The following is a 15,464-nucleotide window of genomic DNA, read 5'->3' on the forward strand; positions in this document are numbered from 1 at the left end:
CAAATATGTGTAAATTAAACCACACACCCTTAAACAACCAATGGGTCAAACAAGAACTCACTAGGGAAATCAGAAAATATTTTAAGATGAATAAAAATAAAAACACAACCCATCACAACTTACGGATGCAGTGAAACCAGTGATCCCATCAGTGAAGAGGCCTTGGGAAAGAGATGAGGTCAGAATCCTCCTCAAATGTAAACAAGTGACATTTATAATGTGCTTCACTATGTCACAGGGGAGCACATTCTCAATTGCCCTATCATGTCATCACAACTATATGTGGAGTAGGCACTATCCCTATTTTACAGATGAGGAAACTGAGGTTCAGAGGGTTTGAGTGGCTTGCCCAAGACCCACCCACCCACCCACCTGGTAGTAAATCACAGAGCCAGGACTCCAACTCGGTCTTGTGCCTTATGCATGCTCTGCACCCACTGCCTCCCCATAGCACCTCATGGTAGGTGTTCAGGGGATCACAAGACCCCGCGTCATGCTTCCATCTTGCCACACTCTCTGAGCTGCACTCTCTGAGGGAAAAGGAGGAAACTTGTAGGCTTTTTAGTCCAAAGACCTATACAAACCAGCCCTGTCACTAAGGGACCAACTAGCCTTTGTGACCATTCATAGGGATGTGTCAATCCTGAGAGATGATAAATCTTGGGAATTATGAGCTAGTATCTCTGGAGTCAGGCAAATGTGGCTCTTGAACCCAGTTCTGCCCTGTGACCAGCTCCGGCCTCAATCCCAGGGTTGCAGAGTATGATTGTGCATCCTTTGTTCAGCACAAGGCCATCTAGCCAAGAGCCTCCAGCGGAGGCACCCGCTGGCACCCAGTGCCTTATCTGCTTGCCAAGGTCTGCACTGTGTCCACCAGCGGAAGGGTGTCTTTTTGTAATTCACACGAAGGCACTGTAGGAGCCAGTGGCAGCCTGCCTGAGCAGTAACTTTACCTCCCCAAGCCTCCGTTGGGAAGAATGAAGAGATGATGGTCCCTGCTTTGCAGGATTCCTTGGAAGCTCAGCTGAGATTAATGCACAGGAAAAACCTTCACTCTGAGTCTGGCCAGAGTTAAGTGCTCAATAAAAGGTAATCACTTTTCTCTTTATTTCCATTATGATAGCTCCTAAAGCAATCCACTCAGAGGAACTCCTTCAGAGCTCTTCTTTGTGTCACCTCGAAATCTGCTTCTCTGCAGTTTGCAACTAAAGGTGCTGTCGCTCAACACTGAATAAAACTGTCCAAAAGCGAACCTTGGGAGGACCCTCAGGGGACTCAGAGTTCTCTTCTCCTGAATAAAGATGCCTTGTTGCTTCATTCTCTCCACACCTGGCCTGATTTGAGACCCTGTCCCCACACAGGCTACTGGCGTTTGGACCCGCTCCACCTTGCTGATGCCCTAACTCTGCAGATTCTCTACTCACTGACCCCTCTGGCCCCAGAGGTCTGTCTGAGGACATGCCTGTCGTGGAGCCGGGCCGGGCCACAGAGGCAACCGAGGTTTCCAACAGAAGAAAACCATCCATAATATGTGTCTGCCTCTGGAGCACTAGTAAATTAGGTCTGGCCACCAGATATTTGAATGGCAGGGCAAAACTCTGTTTTGTTCCCTGGCTGTATCCTCCCCATCTTTCCTTATAAATCTCTCCTTGCCCTCTGCCCAGCTCTGTCAGATGAGAAAGTACCAAATGATTGGTTTAAGAAGATATCCTGGACAGACCTTGAAACCTGATGTCCAACCATGAAGGTCTGTATTCATTCCAAAGACTCACAACATATGAAAATGAAAGTAACTGATGGTGCCTTTTAATTTATAAATGTATTTCTGCCTTTGCATGAGGACCTCTCTTCTCAAAGCTCCATCTGGGGAAAATCAGACATTATTAACAAAGGAAGTGGCTTTGCATACCAATACCCAATTCTGCTAAGTTTTCTAAATGACTAACAGGAAACTTTGAACCAGAATGCCACTCTTTGCTCAAGTTCGATTGCTTATCTATGAACCTCACTTGAGTTGCTTCTGACCAGTGTCAGAACAGGTCATCTTCTTCCCCACTCCCTGCAGGCCTAACCACTCTCAACTGCTGAGTGAGTGATGCAAAGGGCAGAAAACCTTGAGGAAGATACAGGAATGAGCAATAAGTAAAAATCGTTGAAATCAGCCTGCCCTGCCCTGCCCTGGCCGTGCACATCCATGGAAGATAAAAAAGCGGTGGAAGGATTCCCACAGACACCCATTCCAGCTTTCCCTTTCATATGAGGTTCCTGTGTCCTGGAGAATATGGACACATCCCCATGAAGGATCTGACCACTCCCTGTAACAAAATACTGTACTCAGGAGCTGAGGCAGCAGCTGGTTACTGACAAGTCTAGCCAGACCAAAATACTTATGGCAAAGAATCAAAGGGGCATTTAAGTGCCAGGGCCGTCTGAGGTCATCAAACCCACTGAGGACTCTCACGCTGGAAATCCCGAATTGTCAAGCCAGTAGGAACAGCTACTTTGAGATAGGTGAAAACTTCCAACAACCCTGGAAATCAAATCACTGCTCATCAGGACTCCAAATCAAGAGAAGTAAGGAAAAATTAAACATACCATTGTTACAGTATGCAGCTCATGGAAACAGATAGGGTGGGGTCTCGGTGCTTTGTGCAAAGTTAGAGATAAGTACAATATTTTGCTTGAATTTCTAGATGAGGAAACTGAGGCAAACAACTTAACCTATTATCTCTAACAAATAAGTTAGAGACAGAGTTATTCAGAAGTCTGGATTTTAACCACTTCACATTCTGTTTGACTCCCCCACAATGGTAAACATTTACTGAGCACATACTATGTACCAAGCACATACTATTTTTCAACAGATATTCATTTGAGCACCTACTGTGTGCCAGATACTCTTTTGGATATTGGGGTTAAAAGATCTGGATAAATACAACAGACAAAATTCCTCACATTCTACTTGTACCAGTTCATTTAATCTTCACAGTAACCCTCTAAGGTATCACCCTCCACGTAACATATGAGAAACTCAAAGAGAGATTAAGGAATTTGACCCCAGCCATGCAGCTGGAAGGTGGTAGAAAGTGGAGACAAATCCAGATCAGAGTCCAAAGTCCTTACTTCCCGACCAGCCCATTGCTGATGTCACAATTTATTGTGTGTGTGTGCATATGTATGCATGAATGTGCATAGGTATGTAAGTATATATACACATGTATACACTAGATTTGTATATATGTGTGTGTGTGTGTGTGTGTATATATATATATATATATATACATATATATATATATATATATATATACACACGTATACACTTATCTCCTTCAGCCTCAGTGAGGATGGAGACTGAGTCTGCCTTGCTGGCCACTGAGCTCCCAGAGCTGAGAACAGTATCTGGCTCCCATGTGAAGTTCAATCAATATTTATTGAGCCTTAATGAATATTTGTTGAACTGAAGAAACATGGACATGAAGGGCAGGTGTCTCTCTTCTAACTTTTTCCTTGCATTTCTTGAGATCACTTGGTGAGATGCTGACCCAGCTTGGCTGTCAATCTTGATTGCAGCCATCAAGTGCCCTGTGACCCTTCAGGATGGATTCTCCCTCATCTGGGGCCCTGCCATTTGCTGACGCGTTTGAAAACAAAAGCTTCTGCAAACAGCAAGTGTTAATAGAGTTTGTAGAGGTAGCCATATAAGAGGAACACAAATATTAGAGAAAAAGAATGTAATTGCCTGAAGCGCACTTCTCTAGTCCCTGAGCTGGGCTTCGGGGGGGTCTCTGTTCCAGGGAGCAGCAGCACAAGCTGACAGGTCCACTCTGGACACAAGTGAAACATGTCTGTTGATACGCGCAAGCCTTTTGCCCGGAGTCACTGGGCAAGGTGTTGACAGCCTCAGCACCAAGGCAACGTGAGGGTGAAGGCGATGACCCAGCAGAAGCTTCCGGCAGCGAGGCCAGAGCTCAAACCCGGTGCAAGTCAGCAGCGGGTGAGGGAGGAGAATGACAGCCAGAGGGAACCAAGCAGGAGGAGCTGTTCCTGCCCCGACCAGGAGAGGGCGAGAATTACAACCGCTACTGAGCACTTTCTCTGTATCAGACACTTCTCCAAAAGCTTTACCCACAGTCACCTATTTAATCCTCACACAATTCTTACAGTGGGTACAATTATTATCATCTCCATTTACAGATGAGGAAACTGAGGTAGTATAAGATGAAGTGAGTAGCCAGGGTGACACAGCCAGGAAGGAGACTGAGCCAGGATTTCACCCCAGGCAGGCTGGCTCCAGAACACACCCCCCTCCAAACATTGCGTCACACTGCCTCTCACTAATGGATGTGTATTTAGCATCTGCTGTCCCCATTGGATCCTCATAAAAACCTTATAGTTTGCCACAGGTGAGCCAAAGTGACATTCCCAGCCAACAGGGAGAAAGTTGAGATGCCCATGAGTTCTCTAAAACAGTGATTCTCAACCGGAGACAATTTTGCCCCCAAAGGAACATGTCAATGTCTGGACACATTTTCGGTTGTCATAATCTGGGGAGGGGGAGTGGATCGGGATCGGAGGAGCTCCTAGCCTCTAGCTGGCAGAGGTGTGGGATGCTGCTAAGCATCCTACAGTGCACAGGACAGCCCCGTAACAAGAAGTATCTGGCTCCAAATGTCAATAGCATCAAGGCTGATGAGCCCTGCTCTAAAACATCAAGCCAGGATTCACTGTCTCCTTCCCAGTACTCCTACAGGGGCACATAAACACACACACACTCTCTCTCTCTCACACTCGCTTCTACATTACACACTCACACACTACAGTTGGGAAGAGAGGCTTTATGATGAAACCAAGGGCTGATTTCCCAGCCCCCAACCTCCAATGCAGGGAGTGTCTGGCACTCTGCTGGATCCTACAGAAAGTTAGAAACGTGGGGGGAGAGGGGATGGCCCCTGCTCTCCTGGAGCTTTTGCAAAATCTAGTTGAAGAGACAAAATGAACACATAAGAAATAAGAAGCTGTCTAAAAAAGGGCGGGGGGTGGAGAGCTAAGCTGTGGGCCACGGCAGCTGTGGGCTCTCAGAGGAGAGAGGTGAAGAGAGGCCCCATGAAGGAAGTGAGACTGGAGGGAGAGGGAGGGGTGGAGGAAGGGCAAGGGGAAGAACTGGGGTGAGAGTCCCTGAGGAGGTGGGTGGGGAGGGAAGGCCTCAAGGGCAAGGGGAAGGAGGGGGAATCAGTTTGATGGGTGCACGGTCCCAGTGAGGGACAGCAGGGCCATCCGAACGGAGCCCGAAGGTGAGAACCATGGGGCCTGGCGCCATGGCCAACGGCAGGGGTCAGGTGCTTGGAGAAGAGTTCAAGGACACCCAGTTATTGTTGTGCTGCTCTCACGGGGTTCAGCCTGCTGCCAGGGCGGGGGCGGGGTGGGCAGGTGAAGGCAAGATGGGGCAACTCGGTCTATCTGAACCTCGGGAGGCCACCAGAGAGTGTAAGAACTCCAACCTCAGTCCCCTCTCCATCCTCCACCTCAGCCCACTCATTCATCCACCCACCCATCCATTCACCCCCACCCCCCCACCCCCACCCCCGCCCATCCAATCAACAGCTACTAACTGATCTCCTGCTCTGTGCCAGGCCCCCTGGGCTGGAGCAGGACAGGGAACACAGTGTTGCTGTCATGGGATTTTCATTCTATGGAGGAGCCAGATGTGGCTGTGAGGGTTAAACAGGATACCACAAGGGCTTTCTTTATAAGTCTACGGTGCTGGGAAAAGGTGAGGCAATGTTTTTATTTAGGATGTTGTCAATGACAACTTAGATCAGGGGGCTAACTAAGGAACGCTGCATGCAGTTCCACTCTTCCAGCTGCTCAGACCAAAACCTGTGGTGTCACCTCTGACTACTCTCTTCCCCTCGTACCCACAGCCAATCTGTGAGGAAAATCCCATTTGCTGCACTTACAACACACACAGCTGAGCACACCTCGCCTCCTCTACTGCTGCCTCCCTGGGTGGGCCCCCATCATCTCTTGCCTGGGTTATTGTAGTGACTGCCTTACTGACCTCCCTGCTTCAACATTTAATTCCCCTCCACCTGTTAACTATAAAACTTCTAGACAAATCCTTTCAAAGGGTAAGACAGAACACCCTGCAATTCTGCTCAAACCCTACAATGCCCCACTCCCTTCCACTCAGAGTAAAAGCCAAAGTCCTTGTAACATGTATCAGGCAGTACTCAACACACCTCTACTCAGAGAACTCATTTCCTACTGTTCTGCCCCTTGGCTTCCTCTATTCTATCCACCCTGGCCTCCCACGTGTCAGAAAGGCTTCCTCCTTAGGACCTTTGCATTGGCTGCACATCCTACCTGGAACACTCTTTCCTGAGACAACTCCGTTACTGCCACCACCAGTGAGGCAAGCAGCAACATCCCACTTCCTGGGCAAATCCTCAGGGTCCAGCTGGCACGAGGCATGCCCCTTTGCTGCAGCCCTGCACACCAGTTGTGGTCTCTCAAGACCTGGATTGCTACCACTTAATCTAACCCTGCGAATGCCTGCTCAGCACTGGCTCTGTTCAGACTCTGTGCTGGATGCTGAGACACGGTGTGTGAGAGTCACGTTGTCCACCAAGGTCCCCTTCACCTTCCCAGTTTAGGCTTGGACCCAAGGGATCACATATTGTCAGGGGACCTCTGAGTGCCCTGGGGCAATGTCTGGAGAGGGGTCCGGAAAAGTGCCCACATTGTCAAGTCACATCCCCCTCCTGCCAAGATTCTTTAAATCAATGCAGAAGCTGACAGTGTCCCAGTGCGGTCACAGGGGCAAGGGATGGATGACTTTCTCCAAGGAGAACCAAAAACCGAGTAAGACTTAAGAAGCGGACAAACTCAGCCTGATTGCTTTTCAACTTACACCAACTAAAGAAAGTGGGAAGAAAGGAGAAAGTACCTATTACAGGGAACATATGTGGTGTCTCTACCCAGATTCTCCTGGAGCTGGGTGGCGATAAGCATTAGAATTCCCCATTTACAGAACATTTGCTGCAGAACACAGAGTGGGGCACCCATGTTTAATTGTCTATTAAATTAAAGGCCTGGAAGCTTTAAAACAAACAAACAAGAAGTCCAAGTCCAAAGGTCCAGAAATTAGCAGAATATTATGGTGACTACACCGCCTGTCTCAAAATACAGCAGCAATATAGAGATGCAGATCTTGGGAGGAAGCAGAGCTTAGCAAACACAGTCTGTCAAGGCTCATTCAAACCCAGACAGTATGGGTGGGGGCAGAACGGCCACTAACTAATGAGGGTCCCATAAGCCTAGGGATTAGGACAGTCTCCTTACACGGACTCCAGCAGCCAGCCCAGCAGGCACTCTGACACAACCCCAAATTGCTGAAGGATCAGAAAGCAGGAGGCCCGGGCACCTGAGAATTGGTGGCAGGAAGGAATCAGATTTCCAATCCCTGTGTTTTTGTTGCAGCAGACTAATTTCTGCAGGTCAGTCCAAAGGTGAAGATACACGTACTAGATAAAGTTGGCCTCCATCGCAAAGATACACGCACTAAGATCCCTCCAAGCATTTCCTTTGGAATTCTTTTTCCATGGCTTCTCAGAGGCCTTCTGAGACCAACCAGTTTAAGATGTCTGCCTCCAGTATTCTCATTCATGGAACAAACTCCTCTGTCACAGTAGCACGTCACAATTTGTGGTGACATGTTTATTGATTTTCCCACAAGGTTCTTTTTGTCTTTCCCACTAGATTATAAGTTCCAAAAGGACAGGAACCATTTTGGCCAAATTCTAGTAATCTCAAGTGTCTAGCACAGTGCCTAGCACACAGGAAATGCTCAACAAATGTGGAAGAAAGAAATGGAGAATGAATGAGTGAAAAAGTGAACAAGTCAGTGTGTAAACCACGGTCTCTAGCCCTCCTCCCTAGCATTACCTTTGGCAACAAGGGCAGTATAGCCGGTCCCTCTGTAGCGGCGTTCTGCCCTGGGCATGTTCAGGGTGCATGTTCAGCTCATGCCTCCTACTCAAAGGGTCTGTCTCCACCCACAAATCCTGCCAGATGAGTGGCAAGCCTCATGACCCCACCCCACAGCCACAGCGTAAAGGACCAGGCAGGGACAGCCCCCTGATCAGAGTGGGGCCCATTCTTAGCCTGGCAATGACCTCTGACTTGGGTGGCCTTTCTTGAAAAGGCGTGTCAGTTCACTCAGATGGTCTCTCTCAGGAATTTGAACAAACCAACACAGAGAGAAGATTCAGAGGATGCTTGAACCGCAAAGTCATGCCAGGTTGAGGTGGGTGGCATGCTGGGGCCACCGTTAGAGTGTTCTCAGAATATGAGAGTTATGAGGGGGAGGAGAGAAAGGAGAACAGAGCTCGCAGGTTTAGAGCACGGCAGGGAAGCCGGAAGGAGAGAGGCAGAGGTTTCCAGGGCTCCTCAGTCCAAGGCCCTTCCAGAGGCCTGGATTTCTGTTTGATTTCTCCTGATGCTTAAAATACACCACTTTTCCTCCTCACATACACATACACACCACGCACCTTTTAAGTGAACTGCTTTGAGTGGATTTTTCTTCCCAGTAAGAAGAGCTTGCACTGCAAGGGACTCAAGCACCCACTGCCCACGGCAAATCTGTCCATCTCACTGTGGACCAGCTCTGTCCAGGGTCCTGGGTTGCAGCAGCATCACCTGCATCCCTGGACCAGGGAGAGGTCTCAAACTCATCCATATTCCCCAATCAAGATGTGGAAGAGACCCCTTCTGACTTTTGCAGAGGCTGTTACGAATTGAATTGCGCCCCTCCCCACCAAACAAAAGGTGTGTTAAGAGTCCCAGCCCCCAGGAGCTCAGAATGAAACCCTATTTGGGCATAGTGTCCATTGAGGTAATAAAGTTAAGATGAGGTCATTAGGGTGGGCCCTAATGCAATATGACTGTTGTCCTTCTTAAAAGGGAACATTTGGAGAGAGACACACACAGGAAGATATTGTGTGTGTCTCTCTCTCTAAATTTTTAAAATTATCTTCTTATAGGTGACATAGCTGCACAAAAAATCCACTGCTCACAGGATGAAGTCCAAACTAATAAGCTTGGCACACAAAGCCCTTCACAATCTGGCTATAATCTACCTCGCCAAGAATTTTTTTTTTCTAATTACAAACTTCCACTAAAACCAAAGCAGACTATTTATCTATTTATTGTTTGTCCCCAGTGCTGCACATATTCCAGCCTCCTGTCTTTGCCTATGATGTTCCTCCTCCCACGTCCTCCTAGTGTTGTGCAAAGAGCCTGGTGTCTGAAGTCAACGGAATTTAAGGCCCAGCCCAAGTAATTTCAAGTTATGTCAACTCTGGAACCTGTAAAATGAGAATAACAATAGATGTTCTGAAGCCAAGCAAAGATACTGCATGAGAATGGGACTTACAAACCATAAAATAGTACACTTACTCTTGTAAGGCCTGACTGTCCTGAACCTGGCATTAGGGTGCGTTACCCTCGGTCTCTCTCAGCTCCGGAACTGTTAAGTAACCCCCTTGTCCTCAGTCGCTAACTTTCGTTGACCCAGTCTCATCATTACTATGTGCTTTTTTATGCATTACCCCATTCAATCCTCACAACAATCTCAGGAGATCCATATTATCATTATGACCCCTACTTTATAGATGAGGAAACAGGCCCAGATTTGAACTCACAGCCCAAGCCTCTGAACTTACGCATATCTCCTCAAAGGCTGTGTCTTTTTTTACATCATAGCTACGTTGTCTTGTCTGTGTAAACTCCTCTCCCCACCCGAAGGTCCTCTCTGGAACTCGAATGCATCACATTTTAAGGCTCCATCAAGGAAGTAAAGAGAACCTGACCAGGGATCTACATGAGAGTCCCTCTGGCTGCCCGCCAGACAGTAAGATGAAAAAGAAGCCAAGTAGTTCTGGTAATGAAGCTGCCCCCAGAAAAGCCAGCCTCCCAGAAAAATAGACACCAGAAGCCCTTGTCAATTAGGCCAGAAGAAGGGTGGCTAAATGCTACCCGTACCGAAGAGGAAACCAAAAGGGAAAGCCAAGCTCAGGTTTCCCTTGAGTCAGGCTGGCTGGGACTCCGGAGATACTCCAGGAACCCCCTTATCCTTTACATGGCTCTCTTTGTCTTTCTCCAAACCTCTGTACGCATTATCTCAAATGTGCTTGAAAAGAACGCCCTGAGATAGAAAAGTATTTATATCTAGACTTGCAATGTGCAAATTAGAGCACAAACCTGTCTGCAAATAGTGATGGTGTCAGAACTAGAACTCAGACTCCTTACTCTCAGGCCACTGCTCTTTCTTCTAGGTGACTCCAGTTCCCTGTCTCACCATAACCTAAGCCTTGCTGTTCCCTTCCATCTACCCATCATCCGCAGAGGAGGGCTGGAGTTTTACCTTCCTTACTTCTGACATTCATCTGCAGAGGAAAAGAAACCCCTCGATGAGCAGACACCTGCTAAGTGCTCTCTGGCTCCCCAAAAGGTCATATACATTTTGACCTCCTCCCTAAAATAGAATTTTCGTAGGTAGGCGTGAAAAACGTCAGTTATACCATCAGAAGAAGCCTCTGGGCCTAGGGCCTAACAGAGTTCCTGGTCACTGAGCACACAGGTGGGACTTCCTCTGCTAGGGAGGGTGAGAACCCGACTCTGTTTCACCCTCTGATGTCATGTCCTGAACTGGGCCCCCATGCAGAGGATAAAGTCTAAAAATAATCATTGATAACATTGAGTGAGGATTTATACAATTGTCATTCTAGGCACTTTATGTGGATTAACTCGTTTCATCCTCCCACAACCCTGCAAAGCAGATGCGGTTATCAGCCCCATTACACAGACAAGGAAACTGAGGCCTGGAGAGAGTAAGTAACTTGTGTAAGTCACAGGGCTGGGAAGCTTTGGAAGCTGGAATCCAAGAGCAGGCACCAGAGCCCATGACCTTCACACCACAGCACAAATGCACTGCAGCCCTTCGGACAGAGGGTGGGAGTCTTTCACCACACGCAGTCTCCCCCATTAACTGCCCTAGTTACCCTGGACCACCAATACCATCCCTTGTCTGCCACCCAGGCACCTTTGCTCTTCTGTCCAGCCAGCCTCCTTCCACGCTGGTTTCAGCATAAATCTCACGTCCCTCCTCTGCTCAGAAGTCCTCTGTGGCTCCCCATTGCCAAAATGGAAAAAGTCTCAACTTTGCCTGTCATTCACAGCCTTCTAAAATGTGGCTTCAACTTACTCCAACTTACTCCCTTCAATGCATCTTCCCCTTAAGGCAAAAGGAGTTACAGCTCTTCTCTCCTGGATTTGCTTTTTTTTTTACCTCCGATACTCCCTTCATGTCCAGCTTTCATCTCCTAGACTCCATTGGTCCCTCCACCTATAATGGCCTGCTCCATTTATCAGGCCCCATCTTCCCCTGAGAAAGGTTTCAGCCTGATATTCCCAGTTGGAAGGGCCAGAGTTAGAAAGGCTTTGTAGTTCAAAAGGTATCGAGTCTAGTTCAAACTTCCCATTTTATAGATGGGGAAACTGAGCCCCCTTGAGGGCATGCATTATTATTTGCTCACTGGATAGGGACCATTATCTTAAAACACTCCATGGTGCCTGGAGACTAGTGAATGGATGCGTAAAGCGTTGAGACCTCCAGGGCAGCGTCCCTCCAGCAGTAGCGTTGGGAGCCCCCTATCGGATCACTCTTGGTCTTCCAACATCTGACCTCTTCAATCCTCATCTCCGAGGGTGGTGCCTCCTATCTGCCTGAGTAGCAAGCCACAGAGTGGTTTTTAAATTCACACGTTTTTGAAACCCGCAGGCAATCTATGGGGATTGCACCACCAGTGCCACTGAGTAGAAAGAGTCCCAGTACCTGAAGCCTCCCTTCCCCCAGCCACCACTTCCGCCCCCGAGCTTGAGGCAGAGGCCTCTGGGAGCTTAGGTGGCTGAAGCTGAGGAGCGAGGCTGGCTTCTTGGAGATCCCCACATGACCTGGCAGGAGCTTTTCTCTCCAGAGGGTCTCTGGGGCTGAGCGAAGGGTCCTGCCCTCCAGCGCTATGCCCCAAGCCTGCACTGCCCTCCGGATGCTCTGCCAAATCAGGGGTCATCTGACCCAGAAGGAACAGGCAGGGGAAGCAGGCAGATGGGTGTCGCTTTGGACAGGGGTGGAGGGAGGCATTCTGGGCCACGCAAGACCCAGCCAGGAGAGGGAAGGATGCTCCCTCTAAGAGGTCAAGTCTCCAGATGAGGTGAGGGAGTCCTGGGAAAGCTGGAGCCTGACACACAGAGCTAGGCTGCTAAGTGTTCTGCTGGCCCCCGTCTAAGAAACGCGTAAGTGTTTGGAGAGAGGAGGCAGCCCCCGTGGTGAGCAAGAGAGGGAGCAGGCTGGGCATGGCTGCTGGGTGGGGTGCCCACCTTCCTCTTCCCCTGCCTCCCCGCTCCCGCCCAGCTGGCCCTACAGCAGGCTGAGTCAGTGCTCTGCGCCACTGGCCCCACAGCATCTTCCTGTGTGGTCCTCTGGCCACCTGCCCTTCTCTCTGTTGAGGACCCCCATGCCCACACCTACCCACGCCGTGTCGCTCCTTGTCAGTTTTACGCCAGGGGGCCATGGCTGGGCCGGGGGTCCTGCAAGCACCTCGCGTTGTCCTGTGGGGAAGCAGCCAGGGGGTGGCTAGGCGCTCTGCCGGGCCCCACTTCCTTCCTCTTTTCAAACTCTCTCTCAGGGCCCGCCCTCCCCGAGGCGCCCCGCTCCTCCTCCTCCTTCCCTTTGGGCAGGGGCACAGCAGAAGGCTAGTGGCTAGAAAGCCAGAAGGCCACCCCGCAAATTTTGGGGGCCACCCCCAACGTGTGTCCTCCCCAGGCAAGACAACAAAGGCCAAGCAGGTACCTGGGGTCACCCGGGCCATCATCACAAGTGCAGGAAGTTCCCTGGTAACTGAGACTAGTGATTAAACAGAGCTCCCTCCCACCTAGCTGGACCTTTGGTGTCAGATGTGGGTTCAAACGATGCTTGACAGCTATGCAACTAGGATATTTTTCTAAGCTTCAGTTTTCTCATCTGTAAAACGGGATACTAGTACCTACTTCACACGATTAATGTAAGAATTAGAGAAGACAATGCATGCAGCAGGTGACATGTAAGAGTTACTGTGAGTATTCGAGGAGATAATGCACACAGTAGTTAACATATGAGTTAGATACCCACCTGGAGGGGAGGTCATTTGGGGTTTTTATCTTTCTGGTGTCACAGACCCATTTGCAAATCTGATAAAAGCTCAGGAAACTCTCCCCTAAAAATATACAAGCACAGAGTTTACCAACAATGCCAGGAGGTCGAGGGTGCTCTAACAGGCAGCAACGGTGGACCCTGGGAAGGAAGTCCTAGAGTTAGGCTAATAGAGACATTTCTCAGAAAATGCTCTGGGAACAGATTCTATCAAGGAGCAAAAATATCTTTCTTGACCCACGGTGATAAGACTGAATTAAAGTCTTCCTGAATTTTCTCTCTTTATTCCTAAGTCTCACTACCCCCTTCTGCCTTACACTGGAGAGTCAGTAAGACAGCTGACAGGCAGCTATGGCAGACTATTAATTTCATTTTATCTAAAGTTATTTCCTTTTCAGTTTTCTAGCAGCAGAAATTGGATAGTATTTTTTTTTATAGGAAGCATTTCAATCAGTCAGGATTCCACCAGAAAAACAGAACCCGCAGGATGTGTATGTGTATCGACTGATTGATTGATTGATTGGCTGCAAGGAACTGGTTTAGGTGACTGTGGAGCTGGCGAGGTATGTCTGAAATAATAGGGCAATTTTCCTTTAGGAAGTGCAGGCTGGAAACTCAGGCAGGAGCTGAAGCTGCTGTCCACAGGTAGAATTTCTTCCTTTACAAGGAAAGCACGGTCAAAGCCTTTCTACCGACTGGATCCTGCCTTCTCAGATAATCTCCCTGAGGATAATCTCCGTCACATAAAACCAACAAGTTGTAGGTGCTAAGCACATCCACAAAACGCTTCCACAGAAACACCCAAGTTGGTGTTTGGTTGAATAATAATAACTTTTATCAAGTTGACTCATAAAACTAACCATCGGCAGTATTATAAATTGGACTAAACATTAGAGGTTGGCAAACTTTTTCTGGAAAAGATCAGACAGTTAATATTCCAGTCTTTGCAGGCCAAGAGGCAAAATCAAGGATATTATGTAGGTACTTACATAACAAGAGAGAAAACAAGGCTTCCACAATTTTCGTTGATAAAATTCAACATCTGACACAGGTAATTGAGTATATTCTTTTGTGATACGGGTCTAGTAATGAGAAAAATTAATTTGGGGGGATAGATCACATTTCACTTCTTTAGAGTTCAAAGTTAATGCTCTCTTCCATCAAAACTGGCTGCAAATATTCATCTGTTAATGCTAATCTGTAACGAAATTTTACATTTCATCTTTGAAAATGCCTTTTCCCACAGGTGGTGTGTAGTAAAGAGTCAATCTTTCCCCAGAAGTGGTCTGGTATTTGTCCTGAGCTACTGCGAAGTGATCATTTGGAATGTCATGGTTTGCCTGGGGAACTTGGGCCACACTGAACAGTCCAAAAACATGGTTCAGGCTGGGGGCTGCCCATGCCAGGAAGACCAACCGTATAATGTAGGTGGGGGCTTTGGGCTACATGAGATCAGTTGCCCTGGAGGTTGAGCTCAACCATGGGGGTAAAGTCTTGCTTATATGATAGAGCCCCAATAAAAACTCTGGACACCAAGGTTTGGGTGAGCTTTCCTGGTCAACAATACTCTACACATATTGCCACACATTGATGCCTGGAAAGTAAAGCATCCTGACTGCAGCCTGACTCCACGTGGGGAGGACTACAAAAACGTTTGGCACTTCCCTGGACTCTGCTCAATGTACATCTTCCCTTGGTTGAGTTAACACTCCATCCTTTCGCAGTAAAAAGTGGTAACTGAGCATAACAATTTCAGCAAGTTCTGTGAGTCCTCCTAGGGCATTACTGACCCCAAAGGCAGTTTGGGAAACTTGCAATTGGTGTCAGAAGTGAGGATGGTCTTGTGGGGACGGTGGGCTCTTAAATTTTATAGTTGACTAACTCTCACAGATGGCTGACACTTTCAAAGGAAAGTACTGTCAAATACCAGAATCAATCCATGAACATAAGATTTTATTAAGCATTTTCATTGCTCAGAAGGCATTTATAAAACTCTATTAAATATTCTCTTGATGTTTGCCTTTTAGCACACCATTTATTATGTTGATGGATGTGGAACTGTTGAATGGAATCTCCTTAACTGCACAGTTAAATGGATTTGAAATTTAAAAATAACTTTTACACTTGTGTTGAGGTCTGAAAACATTGCTGGAACTGTAGTTTGAGCCTGGAAAGTATGTTCACTGAAATCTGTGTAGGAATGGAGATTTCACTTTTG

At 47.9% G+C, this 15,464-nt stretch overlaps 1 protein-coding gene across 1 annotated transcript in view; it reads right to left on the bottom strand.

Moving 5' to 3' along the window:
• DOCK2 (dedicator of cytokinesis 2) overlaps window positions 1-12,736 on the bottom strand; it is a 371,427-nt gene extending 358,691 nt beyond the window's left edge. The window contains exon 1 of the mRNA XM_014563918.2: window positions 12,587-12,736. Coding sequence (XP_014419404.2) covers window positions 12,587-12,629 — 43 coding nt within the window. The 5' untranslated portion in view covers window positions 12,630-12,736. The remainder of the gene's footprint in view (window positions 1-12,586) is intronic.
• Between the last annotated feature and the right edge of the window lie 2,728 nt (window positions 12,737-15,464).

This window comes from Camelus ferus, chromosome 22, assembly GCF_009834535.1.
Source record: "Camelus ferus isolate YT-003-E chromosome 22, BCGSAC_Cfer_1.0, whole genome shotgun sequence".
Lineage (NCBI taxonomy): Eukaryota > Metazoa > Chordata > Mammalia > Artiodactyla > Camelidae > Camelus > Camelus ferus.